At 44.7% G+C, this 12407-nt stretch overlaps 1 protein-coding gene across 2 annotated transcripts in view; it reads right to left on the reverse strand.

Annotated features, from left to right (window-relative positions):
* Positions 1-12151, reverse strand: part of GPAT4 (glycerol-3-phosphate acyltransferase 4) — a 34020-nt gene extending 21869 nt beyond the window's left edge. Inside the window, exon 1 of one of the 2 annotated variants that reach the window (XM_045070909.1) lies at positions 11993-12151. In XM_045070909.1, the coding sequence (XP_044926844.1) occupies positions 11993-12136 (144 nt within the window). In that variant the 5' untranslated portion in view covers positions 12137-12151. The remainder of the gene's footprint in view (positions 1-11992) is intronic. The other variant, XM_045070908.1, reaches the window with a different exon arrangement.
* Between the last annotated feature and the right edge of the window lie 256 nt (positions 12152-12407).

Genomic DNA, 12407 nt, shown 5'->3' on the forward strand with positions numbered 1-12407 from the left:
GGAAACAGAAACACCATCAGTGACACAAATCAAGAGGAGAAACATCAATATGCTTTGGAGGTGGGGGGGCCTGTTGTAGAGTAAGCCTAGAGTCAGTGCCAGCTTCTCGAGTCATCAAGGTCAAAGGGAGCAGGCACAGCAACAGGTGGCAGACGCAAATGCAGAAAGCAAATGGAGATGTTTCATATGGCTTTAATTCCAACAAATAATCTGTGGCCAACTTTCTGAAGAGAAAATATATGGATATATGCCACATTTTAGAAGTCTGGACAAAAGATACACCATGTATGGATATATACCACGTTTCATTTATACTACAGAAGGAGACCGCCCTCCTACTTGTCCTCAGCTCCCCAGAGTCCTTGTCTGCAGACGCAACCATGTTACCAGCTTCATATTTTTCCCAAGGTATTCTGTGCTGAGGAGGAAATCATAGCTTGCTTTTCTGCTTACCCCTCACCCTGACAACAATAATGACGCCACATTCTGCACACTGTTCTTCAACTCGTGTTTCAGTTTGTGTCTTCAGCTTACCGTGTCTTGGACGAATACTCCATAAGCACATGCAGAGCTCCCTCACTCTCTCCAGGTGCACAGTTCTCAACTTTAAGACTATATGTACCAGAGGGGCACGTGGGTGGCTCAGTTGGTTAAGTGACCAACCCTGGTTTCGGCTCCGGTTGTGATCTTAGGGTCATGGGACTGAACATTGCAACAGAGTCTATGCTTAGCAGGGATTCTGCTTAAGAGTCTCTCTCCCTCTGACCCTCCCCATTTGCATGGATGCCTGCACTCTACTCTCTAACAAATAAATTAATTTAAAAAAAAAAAAAAGAGAAGAAGTAAGGCAGAAAGACTGTACCATAAGTCAGTTAACTGGTTTCCTGAGGTTGAACACCAATGTTTCCACTTTTTTGTTATTTAAGTAATGTAATGAACAACCCTGTGCATACGTGATTTAGCATACAAAATGCACATGGAAATATAAATATATTTTCAGGATAAAGTCTAGAAATGGAATTGCAGGGGAAAAGGAAACACAGTTATAATTTTATAAGATGTTATCACACTTTCTACATGTTGATTAAACTCCAGCTGTCTATCTCCCACACTGGTCACTCTTTTTTGTTTTAAAGACTATTTTCCTTAGAACAGTTTGGGTTTTACAGCAAAACTAAATGGAAGATAGATTTCCCACATACCCCCATCCCTAACATGACTAACATATGTATAGTCACCCCATTATCAAGAGCTGCACCAGAAGGGTACATTTGTTACAAGTGTTGACAAACCGTGCTCGCTTCGGCAGCACATATACTAAAAAAAAAGTGTTGACAAACCTATACTGACACATCAGAGTCACCCAAAGTCCACAGCTTACATCAGGGCTCACCCTTGGTGCTGCACATTTTAGAAGTCTGGACAAAAGTAAAATGACATGTATCCACCAGGATAGTATCGTTTAGTATTTTCATTGCCCTAAAAATCCCCTGGGCTCTGATTATTCATTCCCCCCTTTCCTGAGGCCCTACCCTGGCCACCACTGCTCTTTTACTGTCTGGGTAGTTTTGCCTTTTCCCGAATGTCTTACAATTGGGAGTCGAATTTTCAGATTGGCTTTTTCCACTTAATACAGCCACTCATGAACTCCACTATTTTAAATATCTTACAAAAGCATTTCAATTTTATATTACTTATCCCTAACCACAAGTTACCAATGCAAGTCCTGCACTTGGGAAAGTCCTTTCAAATCTCTGGCAAACACTGCAGCTTCACACCAATCATCTTCTGGCTCAGTTCCTACACATTCAGAAGGTCAAGAAATTGAACAAATAAGTAGGTTACTACCTTTACCTTAAATTTTGTCCAGTGACTTTTTAGAACTCTTAGAGGCCTTTCATAGGTTCTTTTATAACCTGCCAACGGTATTACTTCCATTTTATCAATTAGGAAATGAAGACAGAGAGAGACAGATCTAGTTCTTCAGACTCCTAACCCAGTACTGCTCCCATTACATACCCACATATTTCATGATTAAATCAAAAGGACAAGGTATTTCGTGGCACTGAGTCACAAACAGTAGTTCCTGTTTTGGATCCTCCAGTTCTTCCACATTCACATGGTCACCACCACTGCTAACTTTTACCGCATGCTAACAACACCACAGAGCCTGAGCTCACATGGCAAACATTTTCCATATCTGACCTCACCTAAGTCTCACAACCCTATGGTGGAGTTTTACTACCACTGCTATCTGACACAGGGCAAAACGGAGGCTTAGAGGATTAAGTATGTTACCCAGAATGACACGGCTACTAAGTAGCAGAGCAAGAATCTGGAGCAGGGGCTCTGTCTCAGTCCCTGCTCTTTAATCAGTATGCCCTCCTAGCTCTCAAACTACCCTGGAATAAATTAACACTTCCTTTGTGCCAGGCCTGGTCTACAGAACTTTCTGTGGTCAGGGAAAAACCACAAGGCCAAACTGGATTCATGTATCAGAATTTGGTGTTCTCAGAATCCCAGGTACAAACCTGCTCTTTTATATAAACTGGCCAAACTGACTCCACATGCCAGATTTCTAACAACAACCCAGCAGAGGTTGAGGAAATTAGAAATATTCCTGATTAATTTGCTGAGTCACTGTATTCTTTAAACCTAATTCCTGCCTAAGTGTAGGGCCACATCTCTTCCCCTCTTCGGTCCCTGTCTCCCTTGTCCAGCATTCCCCTGGGAAAGCAGCAGCAAAATCCCTCCGTCCCACTGGCCATGGTTACCCTGAGTTTCATGGACACAAGGTGACAGACACTAGGGTCACTGTGACTTCCCATCCAAGAGTTTAGATCTCTTTTCTTTGAATCACAATCAACTGACAATTCCCAAGGTTATTCTGGGTTCATGTCCCCAAACATTAAACACATTTAGCAATAAACTAATTTCTTCACTTAGTTCAAGGGTTGGAGAACCAGGGCCTGTGGGGCAAATCTGGCTTTGGCCTGTTTTTCTAAGACTCGCAAGCTAGGAATGGTTTTTGTATCTTTAAAGAATTGTAAAAAAACAAAGAATAATTTGTGACAGAGACCACGGCCAGCAAAGCCTAAAATACTTCCTATCTGACCCTAGAGTTTGCCAACCCATGACCCAGCCACTCTTTTCCCCCTGACCCAGAGGCACTCCCCTCTATGGTCCTGCCCACCCCTTGAGCTCATGTTTGTGAGTGCCAGACTCCAGAACAAAGAGAATAGTCACTTAGCCAAACAAGTTATCTGGCCAACGCTGAACAATCCTCACATAAATTCTTAGAAGTAAAGAGAAAAAGCAAGCAAACTGCAGTTATCAAACAGAGTTCCCAACATCTTGCTGGATTAGCAGAGCAGCCACTGAAACCAGAAGACTGCTGTCTTAGGCCCCTTTAACACAAACTTTGATATCTGGAAATAATATCAGAAAATTAGTCATGGCAGAGCTCGACCACACCACAATTTCCAGATAATTGTGGATAAATTATCTGGATAATTTCACTTAGAATAATCTCACTTAGGAAAGGCTATCCCTTTGCTTCAAATAAATATGACTCCATAACCATGAGGTAGTATTTGCTCATTTCTCTTAATTTCCACAGCTTTCAGCCAAACTCACACAGAGTTATTTGCACCAAAGTACCCCTAACAGCCCAAAGGGTCCAGAGAAAAACCCAAGAACCAAGTAGTTATGAGCCTCTCAGAAGACACAACCCACCACTAGCTAAACTCTTCAGCCCACTGAATGGCAAATGGGGCCTTTAGGCTTTAGGCCCCCACATGACCCAATTTCTAGTGTTCCTCAGTTCTCAGAATGACAAGTTCATTCATTCAACATATATTCACTGGGCACATAATATATGCCACACATTAGGTCAGGTGGTATTTAGAGGTGAGCAAATATGCCTAGAAACAGGTGTTAAGCAAATAAGCATACACAAAATTTCACACTTTGATGATTGTTAGCAAGAAAAACAGGATCCTGGAAGAGAAAATAACAGAGGGAACTTCATTTATATCAGCTCATTTAAACCAATTCTGACCCAATCACAAGACAAGGACATTTATGATTCTAAGTACAGAACCAAATACAGCTGACCCTTGAACAGCAATACAGGTATGAATTGTGCAGGTCCACTTACATATGGATTTTTTGGAAAAATATAGTGCCATAAATGTATTTTCTCTTATGATTTTATTTAAAGATTTTATTTATTTATTTGACAGAGAGATCACAAGTAGGCAGAGAGGCAGGCAGAGAGGGGGAAGCAGGCTCCCTGCTGAGCAGAGACCCGGATGTGGGGCTCAATCCCAAGACCCTGAGATCATGACCTGAGCCAAAGGCAGAGGCTTAACCCACAGAGCCACCGAGGCCCTCCCACTTCCTTATGATTTTTTAAAAATGTTTTTATTTGAGACAGAATCTGTGCATGCACACGCGAGAGAGGGAGCAGAGGGGGAGGGAGAGGAAAAGGGAGAGAATCTCAAGCAGACTCCATGCTCAGGGCAGAGCCCAGAGCAGGGCTAGATCTTACAACTCTGAGATCATTACCCGAGCATAAACCAAGAGCTGGGGGTAGAGGTGGGGCGGCTGGGTGGCTCAGTCGTTGGGTGTCTGACTTTGGCTTGTGTCATGATCCCAGGGTCCTGGGATCAAGCCCCACATCAGGCTCCTTCTCCCACTCCCCCTGCTTGTATTCCCTCTCTCTGTCAAATAAATAAATACAATCTTTAAAAAAAAGAAAAGAAAAGAAGAGAAAAGAAAAGAAACTAAAAGACGGACACTTAACAAACCAAATGAGCCACCCAGGCTCCCCTCATTATGATTTACTGTGGGACAACCATGACCTAAGCCAAAGGCAGCTGCTTCACGACTGAGCCACCCAGGCCCCCGGGCCATCAGAATTTTAATACACACAACCTCAGCTCCAGAAATTCTACCTCTAAAAATGTATCTTAAATTAGATTAAAAAAAGATAAATCAGAGGGGTGCCTGGATGGCTTAGTCAGCTGACCATTCAACTCCTGATTTTGGCTCAGGTCATGATCTCAGGGTCATGATCTCCACCGTGGGCGTGGAGCCTGCTTAAGATTCTCTCTCTTCTTCTCTCTGGCCCCCTCCTGCTTGCATACTCTCTCTCTAAACAAAAAACAAAGAAACAAAAAACCTCATAGATTAGAGCGGTAGTTTTCAACCAGGGGCCATTTGCCCCCTAACCTCTCCCTCAACACTCTCCCTACCATTTGGTAATGTCTGCAGACCTTTTAGTTGTCAGGACTTGGGACGGGGAGCTACCGGCAATGAGTACAAAGACGACAGGATATTGCTAAACATCCTGTAATACGTAGGTCACCTCTGGCAGCGAAGAATTACTCGGCCCCAAATGACAAGGGTGCTGAGGCTGAGAAACCCTGTACTGATGCATATATAAGATGATGTGTGTGCACATTTTCTGACTGCAGCACTGTCTATAATAGCCAAGGAAACATCACCGGCCACAATCAACAGAAGATACAATGGAATGCTATTCATCTGTTAAATGAAAAAAGAATTTACTTGTGCACTGATAAACAATCTACCAGTTAGATGCCAAACAATGCCCCCAGTAAATACCAACTGAGAGGGAGGAAAAGGAAAAATATATACAGTTTATATGTATTTGCAAAGATACAGATCTCTGGAAAGATACAAAAATGGCTATAGTTGCTGCCTCTAGGAGTGTAAGGGAGAGGTCACTTTATCTTTTTGCTACCTTTAAAATCTTATTTACCATTTTGAATAGGTAACAGTGCTGAGTGAACTGAATGTCAAGTGTATCAGAGTAGTGGAGTAGAAGAAATTTGCTTGAATGGAAAGCCCTTGCTTCGGAGGAAGTATACAGTGTTTCCAAGGGAACAGGGCAGCACTCAGAGCTACTAGGCTGAAGTGAATCTGAAGCGCTAAAAAAACCAAGACTAAAGACAGAGCTGACATCGATCCTAGATAAAATAAATGGTTCAAGACCAAGTCAAGATACAGTAAGCTAAAGGATAACTCAACTCACCAGAAAGAAGACAGTAATACAGTCAGTTCTGGGGTCTTCGTCTTAACTAAGTCACTGACCTTACATAACTTTCCCCTTGCCTACAAAGGACTAACCCAACTTGGAACCGGGTAATAAGAAACCTGGTACCAAGATCCCCCAAAGCAACATGAAGTCTCCAGAGCTGGAAAAGAAAAAAACAGACAAAGGTCACAGGATATTTGGTTCTGGGGTCAATCAGCCTAAGAAAGGACAATTTGACTTACTGGAGTTTTAAGACCCACGACATTTCATTACCTGACCTGAGCGCTGCTCTGAGAGCTCCACATATGTAATTGGAAGCAACTTTCTGGACTTTTATTTACTTTTTAACTTTTTTCTGTCTGGCTTATTTCACTCAGCATAATTACTCTGAGAGTCCTTCATGTTGCTGCACAGGTCACGAGTTCATTCCTTTTTACTGCTGAGCGGGAGTCCAATGTATAGGTACACCACATTCGCGTACGCATTCACCTACTGACCAACAACTGGACTGTTCCGGTTTGGAACTGTTACGAATAAAGCTGCTATCTATAAGTCTTTACACAGACAAACAGTTTAATTTCTCTTGGGTAAATAAATACCTAGGAGTGTACTGATGGGAGCCTAAAGCAGGTGTATGTTTACCTGCCAAACTGCTTTCTTTCTTTTCTTTCAACGATTTTATTTATCTGTCAGAGAAAGCGCAGAAGCCCAGGGAGTGGCAGGCAGAGGGTGAAGCGGGCTTCCTGTTGAGCAAGGAGCCCAGGCAGGACTCTGCCGGACTGGATCCCAGCAGCCCAGGGTGGTGAACTGAGCCTAAGGCAGACTTAACTGAGCCTCCAAGGCATCCCGCCAAACTGCTTTCTAAAGGGTTGTACCAACATTTTGCATCCTCACCAGCAATGTACAAAAGTTCTATTCGCTCTACAACCTCACCACCACTTGACAGGATCAGTCTTTTTAATTTTAGACACACGAATTGATGTGAAGTGGCAGCTCATAGTTTTAATTTGCATTTCCCCAATGACCAATGATACTGAATATCTTTTGTGCTTATTCACTATCTGTCTATCTTCTTTGGTGAAGTGTTCAAATCTTTACCCATTTTTTATTAGGTTATTTTATTAGTTTTGCTACTGGTTGTTTTTTAAAAATCAAGCTCCCCACCCCACCCCCAACTAAATAGTGTTATTTTAAAATGAGAGAGCATTATTCCTGGCCTATACACTTTAAAATGGTCAAGATGGTTAGAAAGAGAGAGAGAGAAGATTGATCCCACAGACCCCCCCCAAAAAAAGGACAAGAAAGCATTTCATCACAAAGGTACAAAATTTGTGGACCATCAGACTTCTCTATTCAACTTGCTACAAACTTGAAGCAATCCTAATTATGCAGAGAAAAATCACTAAGACATGAAACAAAAAAAAACAATGATCACAACCACAAACTATTGTAACCTCAGAATTGAGTATTACTAAGAACCTAAAATCCTCCTTTATCTTTATGCTCAGCTGACAGTGACTCCGTGTTGTCCAACACAGCAGCCACTAATCACATATAACTCGTGAGCACCTGAAATGTGGGTAGTCCAAATTGAAATATGTTGTAAATGTAAATAAGATACACACTGGATTTAAATGTTCTGTGAAAAACTAAATGTAAAAGACCTCATTAATAATCTGTATCTTGATTACACATTTAAGTGACATTCTGGATAATTTGGGTTAAATAAAATACATGATTAAAATTATTTTCATGTTTCTTTGTACTTTTTTAAAAGTGGCTCTTACATGGGACGCCTGGGTGGCTCAGCTGGTTCAGCGTCTGCCTTCAGCTCAGGTCATGGTCCCACCATTCTGGGATCCAGTCCCACCATCAGGCTCCTTGCTCAGCAAGGAACCGGCTTCTTTCTCTGCCTGCCACTCCCTCTGCTTGTGCGTGTGCGAGCGCTTGACTGTGCTCTCTCTCTGACAAATAAATAAAATCTTTGAGGAAAAAAAATTTTTTAAAAAAAGTAGCTATTACAAAATGTAAAATTATACATACGATGTGTTCTCTATTTCTATTAGTTAACACTGATCAAATATGTTTATTATTTATTTATTTATTTGACAGAGAGACACAGCAAGAGAGGGAACACAAGCAGGGGAGCAGGACAGGGAGAAGCAAGCTTCCTGCTGAGCGGAGAGGCCAATGCAGGGCTCCGATTCCAGGACCCTGGACTGGAATCATGACCTGAGTTGAAGGCAGATGCTTAAAGACTGAGCCACCCAGGCGTCCCTATTTATTTTTATTTAAAGGGGCTCCACACCCAGAGCAGAGCCCAATGCAGGGTTCAAACTCAGGATCCCAAGATCAAGAGTCGGATGCTTAACCAACTAAGCCACCCAGGTGCCCCAGATCTGAAGCGTTTAAAGAAGACCCTGAAAATAAAATATGTGCATTAATAACAAACATAAATATTTTTTCCCTCCGCATTCCTCTGCTGTGTCAAGAAAATGGTCCCATAGAGGAGCTTAGAATTGGAACTCAGGAGTCTCCTTAGTTAAGAGCTCAGGCACAACTTTGTTACTACCTGGTCTGTACATCATTCAGCTTCCCTGGATTTCAATTTCCTCACCAGTTTTTTTGGAATTTTAATTCAAAAGGTCAACAAAAACTTACTATGTTCCTCCTTTTTACAAAGCATCATTCTAATATTGCAGATCTTGGGCTTCTAGTTTATTTGACAGAGAGAGAAATCACAAGCAGGCAGGGATGCAGGCAGAGAGAGGAGGAAGCAGGCTCTCTGCAGAGAAGAGAGCCGGATGCGGGGCTTGATCCCAGGATGCTGGGATCATGACCCGAGCCGAAGGCAGAGGCTCTAACCCACTGAGCCACCCAGGCACCCCGGGCTTCTAGTTTAAAAGAAGGTGCAATGCACACTCAAAGAGTGCCCAAAGAAACAAGACGATGCCGTGACTGGGTGGCAGGTGCATGGGTATGCATATTTTAAAGGAGAGAGAGTACCTTTAAAGGAGTTAGAAGCTTTAGAACATTCCTACAAATTCTAAAATTCAGTGCTCTTCAAGCTATCCTAAGTATTCTGTAGTTTAGTGATACATGGAATTGATGATACTTGATCAAGTCCTCCTTGAGCACAATGATGCAGAAAGAAGTAAATGCCTAGCCATAATGAGGTTCTATTTTATTTGAAGAAACAATTTTGTAGTACAGTTCAATCAGGATCAGATAATCTCTGGCTTCTATCTCCAGAAAGATTTTTAATAAAAGGTAACATTTTGTGATGTTCATACAGATATGAGAAGTGGTTTATTCTTCAGCAGAAACTAGCTACAAGGTTAGAATCCTAGCTAACCACTGCACTCTTTCTGATACCACAAACACACACACAAACCCACACGAGGGGTACCCGGGTGACTCAGTCGGTTAAGTGCTGACTCTTGATTTTTGTTTCAGGTCATGATCTCAGGGTCCTGACGGTAAGGCTCTGTACTTTGTGTGGAGCCTGCTTAAGATTCTTTCCCTCCCCTTCCTCCTCCCTCTCTCCACCCTCCCTCTCTAAAAACAACAAAAACCCCACAAAACCCACACAAAATCATAAAAGTTCTCCCTGCATCCATGTCTGTAGGGTAATGATTTACCAAGACACCCCAATGCTGTTCTCTCAGCACTTAGTTTCATAAGCTGAATGCATGGGACGACCCCTGTATTTAAATCACAAGCTAACAAAAGTAAATCTTGAAAATAATTTACAAACACTTTGTCACATCATATAAACACAACTTAAAAGCAAACTCAATGAACTCTATATACAGAAATTCCTTTGCTCACAGTATTCCTTGGAGGTAAAATATCCTCTCCAATTTTAAGGGTGAAGACTCTTAAACTTCACAGCACAAAGTGTGCTAAGAAATACATACTATGGTTTTGTTAAAAACGAAAACAAAAAAAAGAGAAAAAAAAGAAATGAAAGCAAACACCTAATCCATGTTACATCTAGCTGAGGATTTTTATCTTTTAATGTCAAGAAAGGATGTTTCATAGAAAGGTTCTATTGTTCTGCTATCAAGAGCAAAACCAGGAGTGTATGCCAAATCATTCATTTCCCTTAGCTGCTCTTTCTGAAATAGCTGTGAATGTTATCTCCATCTTTTCAAGTTCGTAATTATTCTCAGCTGGTATTCCCCTTCTAAGGTCACACTTTTCCCATGTTTACTAAAACTGGGATTAGAATTTCTCATTTGTCCCATATATGACATAAGAAATATTTTAAGACATATCCCCTAATTTCATTATTCCAGAAATTGATGGAAAAGTTCCTATTAACCCATCCAAACCTTTCATTGTTAGAGCCCTTCCACACACTTCCCTTTCCTAAAAGAAACAACATAAAGGCAGTATTAGGAGAAAGAAGAGTGAATGTGGAGTTGGGCAAGGTTTCCAGCCTCAGTTGGACTCTTATTCCTAGTGATCCGGACAAGTCACCGAACCCTTAGGACCCTGAGGGTGCATCAAAAGTGAAAAAGGAAGATGACCTGGAAGTTCTCACTGACATCTGACAGACTTTTTCTTTCAACCTGTCCTCTATTACCTTGATCATTTTAGGTGCTCTCTTCCCGCCCTTCTTCAATGTTATTACATATTTCTTAAAGAAATTCGAATAGTAGACTTTGTCCCAGAAAAGTACGTTATGACTTTACACAGTACGATCTTTATTTTGAATCTCAAGCTACTGTTGACATCTAGGACTTATCCCAGAGCTTAGAGGAGGGGGAAATGGATGGGACAGGCTTAACCTGAAAATCAGTCGTTGAGGCTGGATGCTGCTACATGCTGGCTTACTATTTTATCTCTTTTTGTATATCTGAATCTCCATAATACAAGGTTGGCAGAAAGGGGAAAAACAAACACAAACCACTATCAAGTGAGGAAAGAATACCAGACTGGCATTTATGATGCCTGTTATGATCATGACTAGGTCTTTGGCACAGGGATAACCGCTTTCCCACCATCTCCCTTGGGTTGGGACAGTATCTACAGGAGATGAAACTGAGCAGAGGCACGCAGGGTTCAGTCAAAATTAAGGAAAATGAGCCAAAAAGGAAATGCTCTCAAGGAGGTTATCGCTGGGCAGACCCGTGGCCCCGCCGGCAGGAGCGGTGCAGTATGGAGCTTATTTCTAGAGCGATGCATGTGTTCCGCGGAGTCGATTTTCCCTAACTTCGAAACTGCCGAAGTTAAAACCCTCCATGAACCAGAAGGGAGAACATCAACAAGACCCTCTGGAAGGACGCCTTGCAGGGCGCCGTATCGAGACGGGAAGGCGAAGGGTTTCGGGGTTAAATTCAAGAAAGAAAAATGGGTTCCTCTGGAGAAGCAGCGAGGCCCCTCTACATCCCAGGGAAGCCGAAGGACAGAAAGAAATTACAGGTGAAGCGCCTCCTCGTGATCCCCGGTGCCCCCTCGGCCGTCCCAAGCTCCCCGCCTCCACGCTCGGGGACGACGCGCGGCGGAGCACCCGGGATGCGGGAGAAGCGCGGGGCGCCCGTGCGGCGCGGGGCCACACTGAGCAGGGAGTGGCAGGAGCGCCCGGCACCGGCCTCCGGGAGTGCGGGGCGCGGGGCTCCGGCCGCTGCGGCGGGACCGGAGCGCGGCGGGGCCGGAGCGCGGCGGGACCGAGCGCGGCGCGGCTAACGCTCGCCGGGGAGGGGCGCGGACGGTTCCACTGCGGCCGAGGGGCGGACCGCTCCGACAGGCCGGGAAACCCCGGGAAGCGGCGATGGTGTCTCCTGACGCCGGAGCGGCGCAGGGAGGGGGTTCTCAGCCCGCAGGCCGCTCGCGGGGTGCCTGGCCCCGAACCCCCCGGCCCGCAGTCGGCTCCCCTGGGGCCTGTGACCTTCAGGCCGGCGGGAACCCGGTCATACTCACCGGCCGTGAGGCTCCGAATCTCCCAATCCCTCCGCGGACGATCCCTCCCGCCCTTGGCCGCCGCCGCCGGCCGAGGCGTGCGTAAAGACGTGCGCGCGCCCGCCCTTTGTCTACGCCGCTTTGACGTGACCCCTCGCGTCCCATCCCCACCCCTCCCGCCGTTTAATCTCTCGCCCGGCGCCGGGCGCGCGCCGGGCGGGGACCCCCCCCCCGCGGGGCGGGGCGCCGCGTCACCTGCCCTCGGTCGGGCGCGCCTAGGACGGATCGAGGCGCCCCCTGGCGGGCGAGGAGCCGGTACCTCGGGCAGGCCGGGCGCCGCAGAGGCTGATACTGTGCTTCCAGGGCGCTGGGCTCCTGCCCCTCACCGTGGCGCGCGTCCCGGGGATTCCTGCTCTGATAAGGTGGGGCGCTCCCT

Source organism: Mustela putorius, unplaced genomic scaffold (assembly GCF_011764305.1).
Source record: "Mustela putorius furo isolate JIRA1106 unplaced genomic scaffold, ASM1176430v1.1 tig00003976_pilon_pilon_pilon, whole genome shotgun sequence".
Lineage (NCBI taxonomy): Eukaryota > Metazoa > Chordata > Mammalia > Carnivora > Mustelidae > Mustela > Mustela putorius.